General features: G+C 49.6%; 1 protein-coding gene across 1 annotated transcript in view; it reads right to left on the reverse strand.

The window, feature by feature from the left end:
* Positions 1-5,752, reverse strand: part of BORCS5 (BLOC-1 related complex subunit 5) — a 97,062-nt gene extending 91,310 nt beyond the window's left edge. The window contains exons 1-2 of the mRNA XM_074983682.1: positions 5,385-5,752; positions 2,979-3,122 (exon numbers count right to left, since the gene is read on the reverse strand). Of these exons, the coding sequence (XP_074839783.1) occupies positions 2,979-3,122; positions 5,385-5,442 (202 nt within the window). The 5' untranslated portion in view covers positions 5,443-5,752. The remainder of the gene's footprint in view (positions 1-2,978; positions 3,123-5,384) is intronic.
* Positions 5,753-12,576: the final 6,824 nt, after the last annotated feature.

The following is a 12,576-nucleotide window of genomic DNA, read 5'->3' on the forward strand; positions in this document are numbered from 1 at the left end:
CAACCAACACTGAGCATTTCTTACAAAAATACTTAACTGTTTCCTTTTCTTCACTGGTTATTGAGCTATGTTTCACATCTCCTCTTCCCTCCCACGTAAGCTGCACACAGAGCAAGCTTTCCCCACATGCATGCCAAATTATAGTAATACTTTGTTCCTATACAGCCATTTTCGTTGGTAGATCTCAATGTGCACAATAGAGGAAATCAGTATCCCCATTTTATGAGAAAAGTGACTTTCTGAGATCACCCTGGAGGCGAATGGTAGACCCATGAATAAAACCAGGTCTCTCATGTTCCAATCCAGTGCTCCGTCCTCTAGGTCATGCTGCTTTCAATTATTTCAGTTCAAGAATCATAAGGGGTTTTGTGTCACACATACATTATGGGCTACAAGGACAGGATGTAATGAAAGTCCTGCATCCATATAACTAAAAATAAGCCATGGCTATCACACTGGCATGCACAGGGAGGTCTGGATATAAGCAGATATCTGAATTTGCAGGGCTTTAGATAAAACTACAAATTCAGTGAAAACATGGTTGCCTCTCATACATATTCAGTGCCATACACTTAAGTGTGCAGTGCTGCCTAAGAGCCACCAGATGTCAGCATGACCTACATGATCCAAACCAGTTAAAACTAAAGGTTTCCTAGCAAACAACTTGTATATCTCCATGTTTCAAAGCTATTTTATACATGTCTCACAGAGCTGGAAAGGACCTCAAGAGATCATCAAGTCCCATCCCCTGCATTCACAGCAGGAACTATCACCATCCCTCAGAGATTTTTGTTTGTTTTTAAAATAAAATCTAAGCTGGCCCAGAAGCTGGAAAGGTCCCCTCAAGGATTGAGCTCACAACCCTGAAAGTATAAGGCCAATGCTCTAACCACTGAGGTCTCCCTCCCCACCAGTAACATGAATTGCACTGGCCTGGAATTGAACCTGGGCCTCCTACACAGCAGGCAAAAAGGCAAAAAAGAGGCTGGTTACCAGTGATTTAAATGTTCAGTGCTCTGCGCTGTCCTACATGGTGTGGTGAGCAAACTTTTCACTTCGGGCCCCACTTTTCATTCCTGCAATTAGCACTCCCTCCCACCAACCTGTCTAATGTAATTTAAACCAATGGACATTTCAGTTTTCATATTAAAAACAACAAACATCCTTGTAAGAAAATAAGTATGCAGAATGTAAAAACTAATCGTTGGTATAGAAATGTGAATATGTGCACGTAAAAAACAGTAACATAGTTCAACATTTTTAATGAGATGGATGAGCCTGAGACCAAGCAGTCGATTGCACTGTGTTCCCCCCTTATGAAATGTCATCCCTCCACAAGAGGCCAGCCTCCCTGTTTGTGCACCCATTATATGGGATCCAGGTTCCATTTCCTGGTCTCTGGATTCATGGACTGGCAATGGTAGAATGCAACAAACTAGTAACAATTCCAGACTTCCAATGGCATTGTCTTATATCTTTCAGCAACATTATAGCCAGGGAAGCAGCAGTGCTGACAGGCTTTGAGTAAATTGCAAATTTGCAATATTTGAAGCACAATGGTCTTTTATCCCCCTAGGTACAGCAACTCAAGTGAAGAGTCTTCATTTATTCCCCCCTACACACACACACACATACACACCTCTACCCATTTGCTGTCCCCTCCTGGCCTCCCTTTTGCTGAGAAGGGATCCTTCCAATGCTATTTCTGTTGCATTCATCCACTTTTCTCACTTAAGACCTCACAGAATAACCCTACAGAACTTTATGGGGTTTCCCTAGCTCAGACACATCTCAGCACCACAAAACTCAGAGGCTACAGCTATACTAGAGAGTTTTGCCAACAAAACTCACAGAGCATCTACACTGAAAATGGGTTCTGTCAACAGTAAACTGACAGATGCGGCACTTTTCTCAACAGCCTTTTGAGAGATAGCTCAGTGGTTTGAGCATTAGCCTGCTAAACCCAGGGTTGTGAGTTCAATCCTTAAGGAGGCCATTTAAGGATTGGGGCAAGTAGATGTCAGGGATAGTGCTTGGTCTTGCCAAGAGGGCAGGGGGCTGGACTAGATAACCTCCCAAGGTCCCTTCCAGTTCTAGGAGATGTGTCTCTCCAATTATATTCTATTCATGGGGGAAAAGCAGAACACCTTTCTCCACAGAATCTGTCGATAAAAAAGCAGTGTGGATGCTTCGGAGGGCCCTCTGTCGATAGACAGGTTTTCTGGGTCACGGGGCAGCCCTGTCTGCTGTGCTTCCAGTTGGCCATCCTAAACAAGAGAGCAGCCAGGCAGAGCAATCCACTTTCTTGTGCACCCACGACCTGTGGACAGAAGTTTTATCAGAAGATCTCCTCTGACCGCTACTTCTGTTGACAGATCGCTGTAGTATAGACGTAGCCAGAGGCTATACTATGACATTCACATTTTCTGCAGCATGCATGCAGCACCAAGAAAACAGACAGACACGGTGCTCCTATTAGCAACAAATGGACTATCATTTTCAGACAAAATAGCAGAAAAGCAACTGAGCAGCAGGAACTAAAGGTCAGCTCAGAAGGTGGAGTAGAACAGGCAAAGGAACAAGGATGGTGTGAAGGGAAAGAAGATGAGGTGGGAATAAAGGATGTAAACTAATACAAAGGCCCCAACCCCAAAACAACTAAATTGGGTTTCTAGATCTCTTGTAAGCTAGGGACATACAAACCCATTTTATTAATCAGTTAACCAATAAGTTTAATCAATTAACCAATTAAGGCAGGGGGGTTACTCCAGCCCAGCACTCCTGGGCCAGACCTGCTGTGAACAGGGCTGCTCCAGCCCCCACCAACTAACCCTAACTGGTAAGTCTCATCTGTTTAGAGACTAGCGAGAAAAGGGAAACAATTCGACCATCAGGAACCTGGACTCAGATAGGAAACTCAATAGGGGACATCTCTCATTGGAATAAGTGTTTGAAAAGACAACGGAAAGTTCTCTTACCTGTCAAAAGGGGCTGGAAAGTAGGAATCTCTTGCAATTTTATTACATCAGGATCATTGCTGATGTTCCGTGAGGACTGTGTTCCTGGAGCCACCACCACAATATCATCCATTTTCGCTCGTTGCTTGGCTGGAGAGGGGGATGCTGAGGTGAAGGGAAATAAATCAAACATTAAATGAATAAAGGAGGCACAGCAGTAACTATCACTACTGATCTGCTTCATCCTTTGCCAAAAGAACATGACTGTTGGTGGTTGCTATAGAATATTTTCATGTATAGAAAGACTGCACCCTCAATGTAATGCCCTGATGCCTCAGCCCACACTGTACTTTCCTACTTCCTCCAGTTACGAAAAGCTCTGCTTGATAAAAGACCACACACGCTTTTATATCACATCCAACCTTATCCCAGGGTTTGTTTCTCAAGTTAATGGCACGCTGAACAAAAAACACTTCCTGCTTTCCAATAGCTCAGTTTACTTTCATTCTAAATGACTGCTATAGGCCATTTCAAACCTTCATTCAGACCCAGACATGATGCACTTCTTAACATTACAGAGCATCAGCATCAACTTGAATTTGGCCCAACATTTTAATGTCATCAGAAACAAGCCAAAGAACAATAGAAATGTTTTCACTTACAAAACACACACAAGACAGTTAAGCACTTGGTTTTAAACAGATGAACAATCCCCTGCACTGTTTGACACTGTTTGATACACTGCAGCCCAAAGAATCTTCCAGCAGCATGAACAAAAGTGAAATTGACTTAGCTAATGGTTACTATCCAGAGACGAGTATATAAAACAAGCATGCATGCTGGCAAATACACATTTTTTTCTTCATTTTTATTAATAAGCCCTTTATATTACTAACACAAGTAAAATACTTTTGACAACACAGGACTCTGAAGGCCACTGTACCATTATATTGAGAGTTTTTTAAAAACAGATTCTCAAATTATGCCGTGCTAATTCCACACAGTGACTGTAACTGGATGTATATGGCATTCCAACTATTTGTTTTAAAGTAATGTTGCTACTAATTTTAGTGAACGTTAGATAAAACAAATTCTGCTCAAGTCTTTCAAAACTTTTCTCTGGGAGTTTTGGGTGAGGCTGGAACTCCTCCATCCGATTCATGATGTTGCATGCTAGAAAGCTGAAATATGCAAATAAGACATTACTCTGTAGCCACTTTGCCTACAGTATTCCCCTGCTCTCCTGAGACACAGCTGCAAGTATACACAATACAATCACAAACAGGCAGAGATGAATTCAGACAGATCGTTCTCTCCTTTTGCTCTCACCAAATTTCCTCATCACTGTCCATTCACTTGCTTTGCCTTTTGCAGCATGAACATAATGCGAGTCTTCGTCTGAAGGCTGTGAGCGACATCTTTGCTTCTGTTCCCATCTCTTAGACCTAACAGATACTTTAATATTCTCCTGCCTTGCTGCTCTTTGGGATCAAACAGTCTTCCCCATCTTTTACAACAACTACCACCTTCTCATCATCTTGATACAGGTTAAACCTCTCTAGTCTAGCACCCTCCGATCCTGACTGGACAAGAGAGTTTGCTAGACCATGGGAAGTCAGTCTTGCCTAGCAGCATTACAAACACTTCCACTGCTTATTGGGCCCTTAGAAGACATGTAGGGGTAAATTACTGCTAAATAACAGCACAGCACACAGAGCCAGGACTGGTGGCTGGAAACATACTTTATGGGCCCATGGGAAACTTGGCCAAACCCACGTTAAGTGCTTGCCTGACTAACTAAAAACATGCCAGACCACGGATGTTGCAGGACAAGAGTGTTCTGGATTAGAGAGGTTCAACCTGTACCTCCCTACACAGATAGCATGCCACAGTCACCTACTTACAATATATATAAAAGGTGCTTTCTGCAGGGAAAGTACACACACATAATAGCTCCCCCAGCCAACGCCCTTTTCCCTGGCTACAGAAATTATGTCTTGTCCCTCTGGCTGTCACCTGGTTGCCTTCCAGACACGTGTGCAAACAGGCAGTGTCATTTTAGTCCCCTGAACAGTAACAGAGAGGTAGCCATGTCACACTGTACCTTCACATAGCCAAAAAACAGTCCTGTCGCACTTTAACGACTGGCAAAATACAGCCCTAGCTCCAGCTCTGAACAAGTGGGTCTGCCCCCCTCGTAAGCTCATCACCTAATAACTTATTGTGTTAGCCTATAAAGTGCTGCAGGCCTGCTGGTTTGTTTCAGTCTCCTGTTAAACACCCTGCTCACGCCCAGGGATCAGTAACACTCAGCCCCCCCCGCTGGCGCGAGTACCAAACAATCCCTGCACTGTGGGGCAGCCCAGGCTGCACGCAAGCGCTGGAGCCAAGGGCTGAGAGATGGGGCCGGGGGGCAGAGACACCGACCTGAAGCGCTCAGCTCATTTGGCCGGGTCGCAGCTTCCGCGCTTTGCTCAGCTCCCATGGTGGCGGCGGCGGCTGGAGGCTCTGTCCAGCGCCTCTACACTGCCGGGCACGCCGCGCCCCGGGGCCAGCCTGCTGCGGGCAGTGAGCACCACCCCTGCGCTGAACGCCGGGCTCCCCCCCGCGCGCCGGGCTCACGCTGCAGAGAAGGGACCAGCTCAGACGCAGCGCCCCGGGGGAAGCGGGAGCATCCCCAAGGCCCTACTGCTAATGCAACTGCTGCCGGGGGAGCATTTGCAGCGCTGCACCCAGGCGGCTTCCGGGCTGCCGCCAGCCAGCCGGCGCGAAAGATTGTTGCTGTTCCTGGGGCAGGCGGAGGCGGCGGCGGCGGTGGTCCCGCCCCTGCGCTGCGCGGGGCGGGAAGAGGAGGAGGAGGAGCTCTCGGGCCGCGTTTGCAAGGGCTGGCTCCACTGCCGCGCAGCCGGCAGCCACGAGCTCATTGGCTCCCGCTGTTGTTGGGGCCTTTGCAGCTTGTCTGCCAGGTGCGGGCGGAGAGTGGAGGGGACGGCACAGGGCAGAAAACGAGCTAACGGGAAGGAGACAGGGAAGGGCTGGGGGAGCTGGAGTAGAACAGCATTAAACCGCCCCGAGCCTGTGAACGTTTGTAACCCCCATGCACCGAGGTGACCATCCGTCCCGTTTTGGCTGTTCCCTGGCACTGGGTGTCCGGAGGCAGCAGCCCTCCTGTCCTGGGCAGCTGCTCCATTCCCAGGCAGCCCCCACTGCTGGTGAGCTCCGCCGGGGGCGGCCTCTTCCTTCCCTAGCGCCCCCTGCTGGAAGGTTGGGGAGCTCCCCAACCTCCACTCCCCATCATCAGGAGGCTGTGGAGCCCCCATCCCTGGTGCCTCACTCTGGGGCAGCAGCCTCCCTCATGAAGGATCCCTGACATGGAACGGCAGCACCCCAGCCCTGGAGGCTGGTGTCTAGTGTTTGCCATAGGACAGTGTGGTCACCCTACCCTGCAAGCATGCAAATACAGTAAACCCTGGATTTAATGGACTAATGAGGGATGGGGGTCCGTTAATGCCAGAAGTCCGTTGTAGCCGAATGGTTATACTGTGTGATGATGCACTGACCTTCCCAGCCCACCACTCACTTCTCTCCTCTGCCCCACCTTGCATTCCCCCTCATGCCCCATTCTTCCCCTCACACCTCCATCTCCCTCTCCTAATAGCCACGAGAGGAGCTGAACACTGGCCTGGCTCCTTCCACCTCCTGCAGCTCTCAATGCTGCAGCTCCTCTAGCCCCCGGCTCCAAGCCGCCCACGCAAAGGTAGAGCCTGGCCGCCCCCAGCCTGCCAGTGGGCAACAGCCTCTGACACCATGGCTGCTGCTCAGCGCCATTGTCAGCAGTGGAGGCCGGGCACTGACACACGCCATGCACATTTAGCATTTATTTAGGGGCTGGCAGACAATGTCCATTATTTCCAAAGTCCATTATATCAGGATCTGTTAAATTGAGGGTTCACTGTAATATATCTAAACCATCTGTTCTCTATAAGAGTTTTATACTGCCACCCACCATCCCTCTAATCTTTTCCATCCATGTGCAAGACAAAATTTTTATGTGCACTGAAGCAGGTGCAAAGGCGCACCCCCAGTAGAGACAAATATACCTGGCTGTGGGTGCTCTGCTAATCAGCGGCCGATAAGCACACAGCTTGCAGGGAACCAGTGTTTTTCTTGTGCTGATACTTGCTAGTACTGAGTATTGGAACCTTGGCAGCCCCAGCCACAGGATTGGCTAGGAGTGGGGTGGGAGCTGGCTGAGTACAGGCTCCTCTTTTTTTGTTTTATCAAAAAGGCACTGCAGGGAACACTGACCGCCAGCCGTCACCTCACTATCAGAACAGCTTCCAGGTGGAAGAGGCTCACAATACTATAGTCCCCACTAGACTGTGGAGTCTTCATGGCTTCCTCCGTTTTAGGGCATAAAACTTGCTTTGGGAAAGGATTTGTTGGTCTGTGTGGTCTAAACCAGGGGTGAGCCAAGTGCAGGTGGGGAGGAGATGAAATTTCATAAGCGGAGGTGCAGCATGATTGGCTTCTGGGTCTCAGGCTCATCCATCTGATTAAAGATGTTGAAATATGATACTGTTTTAATGTATGTGTACCAGTCAATACCAGTTATATACCAGTTAATAAAGTTTTTACATTATACATACAGTAAAACCCAGAGATACACACACTCAAGTTGCACATATCTTGAGTGAAGATGACTGCCACCCCTGACAGGAGCAGTTTCCCAGTCTCTGAGAACCAGGTGGCAGGCTGGCTCCCAGCTCAGCAGGAAAGGGGAAACTAACCAGGGATGTGCTGGTCAGTTTCCCAACTCTGGTGCGGGAGGAGAGCCTGGGGCCTGGCTGAAGCCTGGTTTCTGGCTCCCCACCACACTGTGGTCAGTTTCCTTTCTCCTGTGAGAGCAGGGAGCTGGAGCCTGGCTCAGGGCTCTTTGCTGCTCAGAGTAAACATTTTCCTGTCCTCCAGCCTGGCTCACAGTTTCCTGATGCTCAAGGGAGATGGGAAACTGACCCATGCTGCTGCGTTAGTCAGTTTTCTGGTTCCCTGAGTTATGTGAAAATTCAACTTACGCAGGGTTGCCAAGAACACAACCTCCACATAAGTTGGGGCTCTACTGTACTTATTTTCTTGCACATGCAAAAGGGTTTTTTTTTTCATATGAACATAACTGAAACTTCCATTGTTTGGGTTGAGGGAGCCCTGCTAATCACAGAGACAAAAAGTGTGGCCCAATGTATAAAGTTCGCTCACTCTCTGCATTTACCATTGGAAGAAGTCTCACATAAGAACAGCCAGACAGAAAGTTCACAGAGGGCTTAGGTTAAGCAAAAAGAAAAAAATCTTCTGTGAAGTTTTCAGGTTAACTTTTTTTGTATCTATAACAGCTAAACTAAACAACTAAAACAGAACAAAACTCCCTCAGTGTCTCTGGACACATTCCCTGCACAACACTTCAGCTCTTAAACCCTGAAAAAAAAGTACTATCTGTAAACACAAAACAGTATAAACAAACTTCCATCGCCAGCATTCTCCTGCTGGCCCTTAGCCAAGCCTGTTTATGTCTCCAGTGTGAAATCCAGACTCATTGCAGAGTGCTGAACTTTACCTTAGCGTAGCAGTACCTCGTTCTCCAGATGAGAGTGCCTGGATCACTTCTCAGCCATAAACTATAGGGCTTGTCTACACAGGTCGTTATTGCATGGCAACCGAGGATATGAATCTGCAGCGTTGCTGCAAAATAACATCCTATGCCAATGCTGTTACAGTGCAATGGAAGTCCTGGTGTGCAGTTTCTGGAACTTTCGTTGCACTGTCCATATGACAGGTAAGGCAATTTCCTGGACAGACCTTTCTGAATTAGGTTGATGTGTTAAGTGTCAGAGATCAGGGGTAACATGTCATGGCACGTGACACATACACCCCAAACTCTGTGGGGGGGTGGGAGAAGCAAGGGAGCCAGAGGCTCTGGGTGACTAGAGGACTTCCATTCATGACAAGGAATGAGACACTTCGATAAGGCAGCATGAGGTAGGTTGCATTGTTATCTTGCCAGGATTGCTCTAACTGCATGCAAGGATCTCAAGCTGCTACAAATACCAAGGACGGAAGTACACTCATCCCTCGCTATATGAGCACAACTGGTTCCCAACTTTCTGCTTGTAGGTGAACACTCGTAAGAAGGACACTAAATTACCGTTAAATACATGTAAAATTCTCTGATTAGTTCCTAGTGCTCCTAACTCGGGGAAGGAGTGGCAGCATGTGGTGCTGCTTTTGAAAGGTGAGTGAACCTTGGGTTGGGGGGGTGGAGAGGGTTAAAGGCTGGGGGCAGTTTGGGGCCATGAGCAGTGGGGAGGGTTAAAATCTGGTGGTGGTTTGGGTCCATGGGGGGCGGTGTTCAGTCTGTGGCAGTTTGGGGTGTGCAGGGCTGAAGGGGGGCTTAAGGCTGCAGCGGTTTGGGGTGTGCAAGGCCAGGGGTGGGTTAAGGCTGTGGTGCTTTAGGTCAGGGGGCCAGTGGGGGGGTTAAGGCTGCTGCGGTTTGAGGCCATGAGGTCAGCAGGGGGTTCAGGCTGCTGCAGTTTGGGGCCATGGGAGGGTCAGGCTGCCGGGCTGGCAGGTGGGTCTGGCTGCCGCAGTTTGGGGCTGTGGGGCTGATGGGGTGTCTGGCTGCCAGTTTGGGGCCATGGGGCTGGCAGGGGGCTCAGGCTGCGGTGGGTTGGGTGTGTGGGGCCGATGTGGGGGGTCAGGCTGTGGCGGGTTGGAGCCACGGGGAGGGGGATAAGGCTTGTGTTAGCAGGGGGAGTTCACTCATCCAGTGAACAAAGGTAAGAATATGTGTCCCTTGTTCAAGTGAATACTCATAAGCAAAGTACTCGTTTAACGAGGGATGAGTGTAGTAACATCCTGATTTTTTAGATCTGGAGACTGAGGTACGGAGAGTTTATATTACTTGCTTTGAGTCCAAACACAAGTCTCTATCAGAAGTAAGACTAGACTAGAGATTTTCTGATTTTCACATTTCAGCTTTAGCCATTTTAAAGGTTCAGTATGTAAAATCTGGCATTTAAACTACTGTATTTCTCAGTACCTCTCTGGACTCAAGCCTGCCTCTTAAAGGAAGACAAGATAGGATAGTGGTGAGGCAGGAATGTCCAGCAGTTTGTCAATAAAAATCCTGATGGAGAAGTAAAAATTGGACCATCTGCTTCAGCAATATTGCTCTGATTAAATAAACCAGTTGCACGCAGTGGCATAATGTATAGGCTGTCTGCCCAGATTTCCCTTTGCCAGGATGTCAGACATAGGTATATCTGCTTGTCGTCAAATTATCATGCAGTCTTCAGGTTTTACTCATTAACCTGCATCCTCTGATTTGCTGACCTTATTGTAAATGTAATGGCAAGTCTACCCTATAAGGCTACAGTAAAGCTACTCCCAGGGGCAGCAGGTAAGGGTCTGTAGAAGTTTTGGTGGTGCCCAGAGCAGGTATGGGTCCCTCATACCCACCTGCCTCAGCCTCTGGGAAGGATTTTGGGTGGGGGAGGGAGTTTAGGGTGCTGTCTCTGAGACAGAGCTTGTATGCTGAGTGCAGGCTCTGGGCCAAGGTAGAGGACTGGACTGCAGGAGGTGTGGGGTGCAGACTCAGGGAGTTCAGGTCCAGGCTCTGAGCTAGGGCAGGGAGAGTGCAGTAGGGGATGAAAGGTGTGGTGTTTTCCTGGTGCAGCTCTGGTAAGTCACCCACGCCCTGCCCTGGCAGCTGCTACTAGGCCAGGACAGCCAAGGGAGGTGCTGCTATCTGCAGGAAGTATCAGCGCAGCTCCCATTAGCCTCGGGGCACTTAGGGTGGGGGCAGCACACAGAGACACACACACAACACACCCAGGGGCCACAGGGATGTGCTGACGGCTGCATGGAGCAGTAGCCAAGAAGCTGCTACAGTTCTGCGGCGTGGCTGGTGATGGCAATGGGGACTCCTGGGCTCTTTTAAATTACTGGGGGGTGGGGGGTCAGGCATGTCCCAGGAATGCCTTGGAGGAGGCAGGCAGGGTGTGGGAGAGACCCCGCCCCAAACTGTGATGTAGCCAGGCCCCCAGACAGGAATATTCCTGGGCTTTGGGCACCATGGGTCCCTATAACTCACTGCCCAGCTACTTACTGCTTGGGGAAGGTGCAAACCAATGTTAGTCAGGTCTGGTCTGCATGACAGAGATAGTGACACCACTAAGGGCTAGGGCTGCCATCTATGTTTCCCTTGAGCTGCACAGCCACACAGCTTCTCATTAAGCCCCATGTAGTGGCTCAGGTCTGCAGCAGGAAAAGGCATCTCTCCCCAAGCCCTGAGGCTGCCGGGGCTGATGGAGGACCACTCCTTGCTGCCAGCCCCAGCACAAAGCTGCCATGGCTGGCAGAGAGAAACCCCTCCCCACTGCCTCAGCACCAAGGTACTGTAGCCAGAGGAAAAGGGCCCCTCGCCATCCCCAGAAGGTAGTTGCCCTGGTAAGACCAGGCCCCACCTTGAGCCCCCTCTGCAAGCATCCTCCTGTACTCCAAAGCCCTCCTCCTGAGCCCCAACTCAAAGCTCAACCCCCCCCACGCAGAGCCTATATCCCCTCCTGAACCCCAGCCCACAGCCCAGAGGTAGGGTTACCATTAGGGCTACCATATTTGACCTTTCAATAAAGAGGACACCCCTGAGGAGTGTATCAGTATTGGCAGTGTTAATGTACTAGATATATCATAACACATGAATACAACATGAGTTGATAGACACTGATACAGAGACACCCCATCTCCGGGGTGTCCTCTTTTTTATACAGTAACCCTGCCAGAGCCTCTCCCCAAACCTGGACACCCCCTCCTGCATCCTAAAACCCCATCCACAGCACCACCCCAAAGTCTGCCCCCCAGCCAGAGCCCTAGCACCCCAACCCTCTTTTCCATTCCGGAGCCCATCAACCACAGCCCCACCCTCTCACCTGCACCCCTAGCCAGAGCCCTCACAGTCCAGGACATCAGCCCCAAGCCTCATCCCATACTCAGAACCCCTTGGCCAGCCTCCCATCACATGGCTTTTGTTACGTGCACCAATATGAAGGGGATGTGTCACATGTCACCTCCACATTGGTGCACAGAGGAAAATTCATCAAGGTGGAAAACATTGGGGGAACACTGGCTGCCAGATCTCTGATTTTCAACAGGAATGGCTGGTCAAAAAAGGGACTCTGTCAGCTCTGGGCAGCACCACCCACTGGGCTCTTAAATGTCTGGTTGGCAGTGCAACAACAGCCCAGAGCTAAGGCAGATTCCCTACCTGCCCTGGCTGCCTGTGGCTGTCAGAGCTTCTCCCTGGTCTCCTGTGTGCCTACGGCTATAGAGAACCGGCAGCCACTTCCAAGCAGCTACAGTAAATACTGTGCACCCAAACCGCCTCCTGCATTGCTACTCCCTGCCTTAGCCCAGAGTCCCTTCCTGCACACAGACTCCCTTCCTGGACCTCCCCACACACAGCAACCCCCTGCTCCAGACCAGAGCTCCCTCCAGTATCCCAAACCCCTCATCCCCGGCCCCACTCCATAGCCTGCACCCCCGAGCCAGAACTGCACTCCAACCCTCT

Source organism: Carettochelys insculpta, chromosome 1, assembly GCF_033958435.1.
Source record: "Carettochelys insculpta isolate YL-2023 chromosome 1, ASM3395843v1, whole genome shotgun sequence".
NCBI classification, from domain to species: domain Eukaryota; kingdom Metazoa; phylum Chordata; order Testudines; family Carettochelyidae; genus Carettochelys; species Carettochelys insculpta.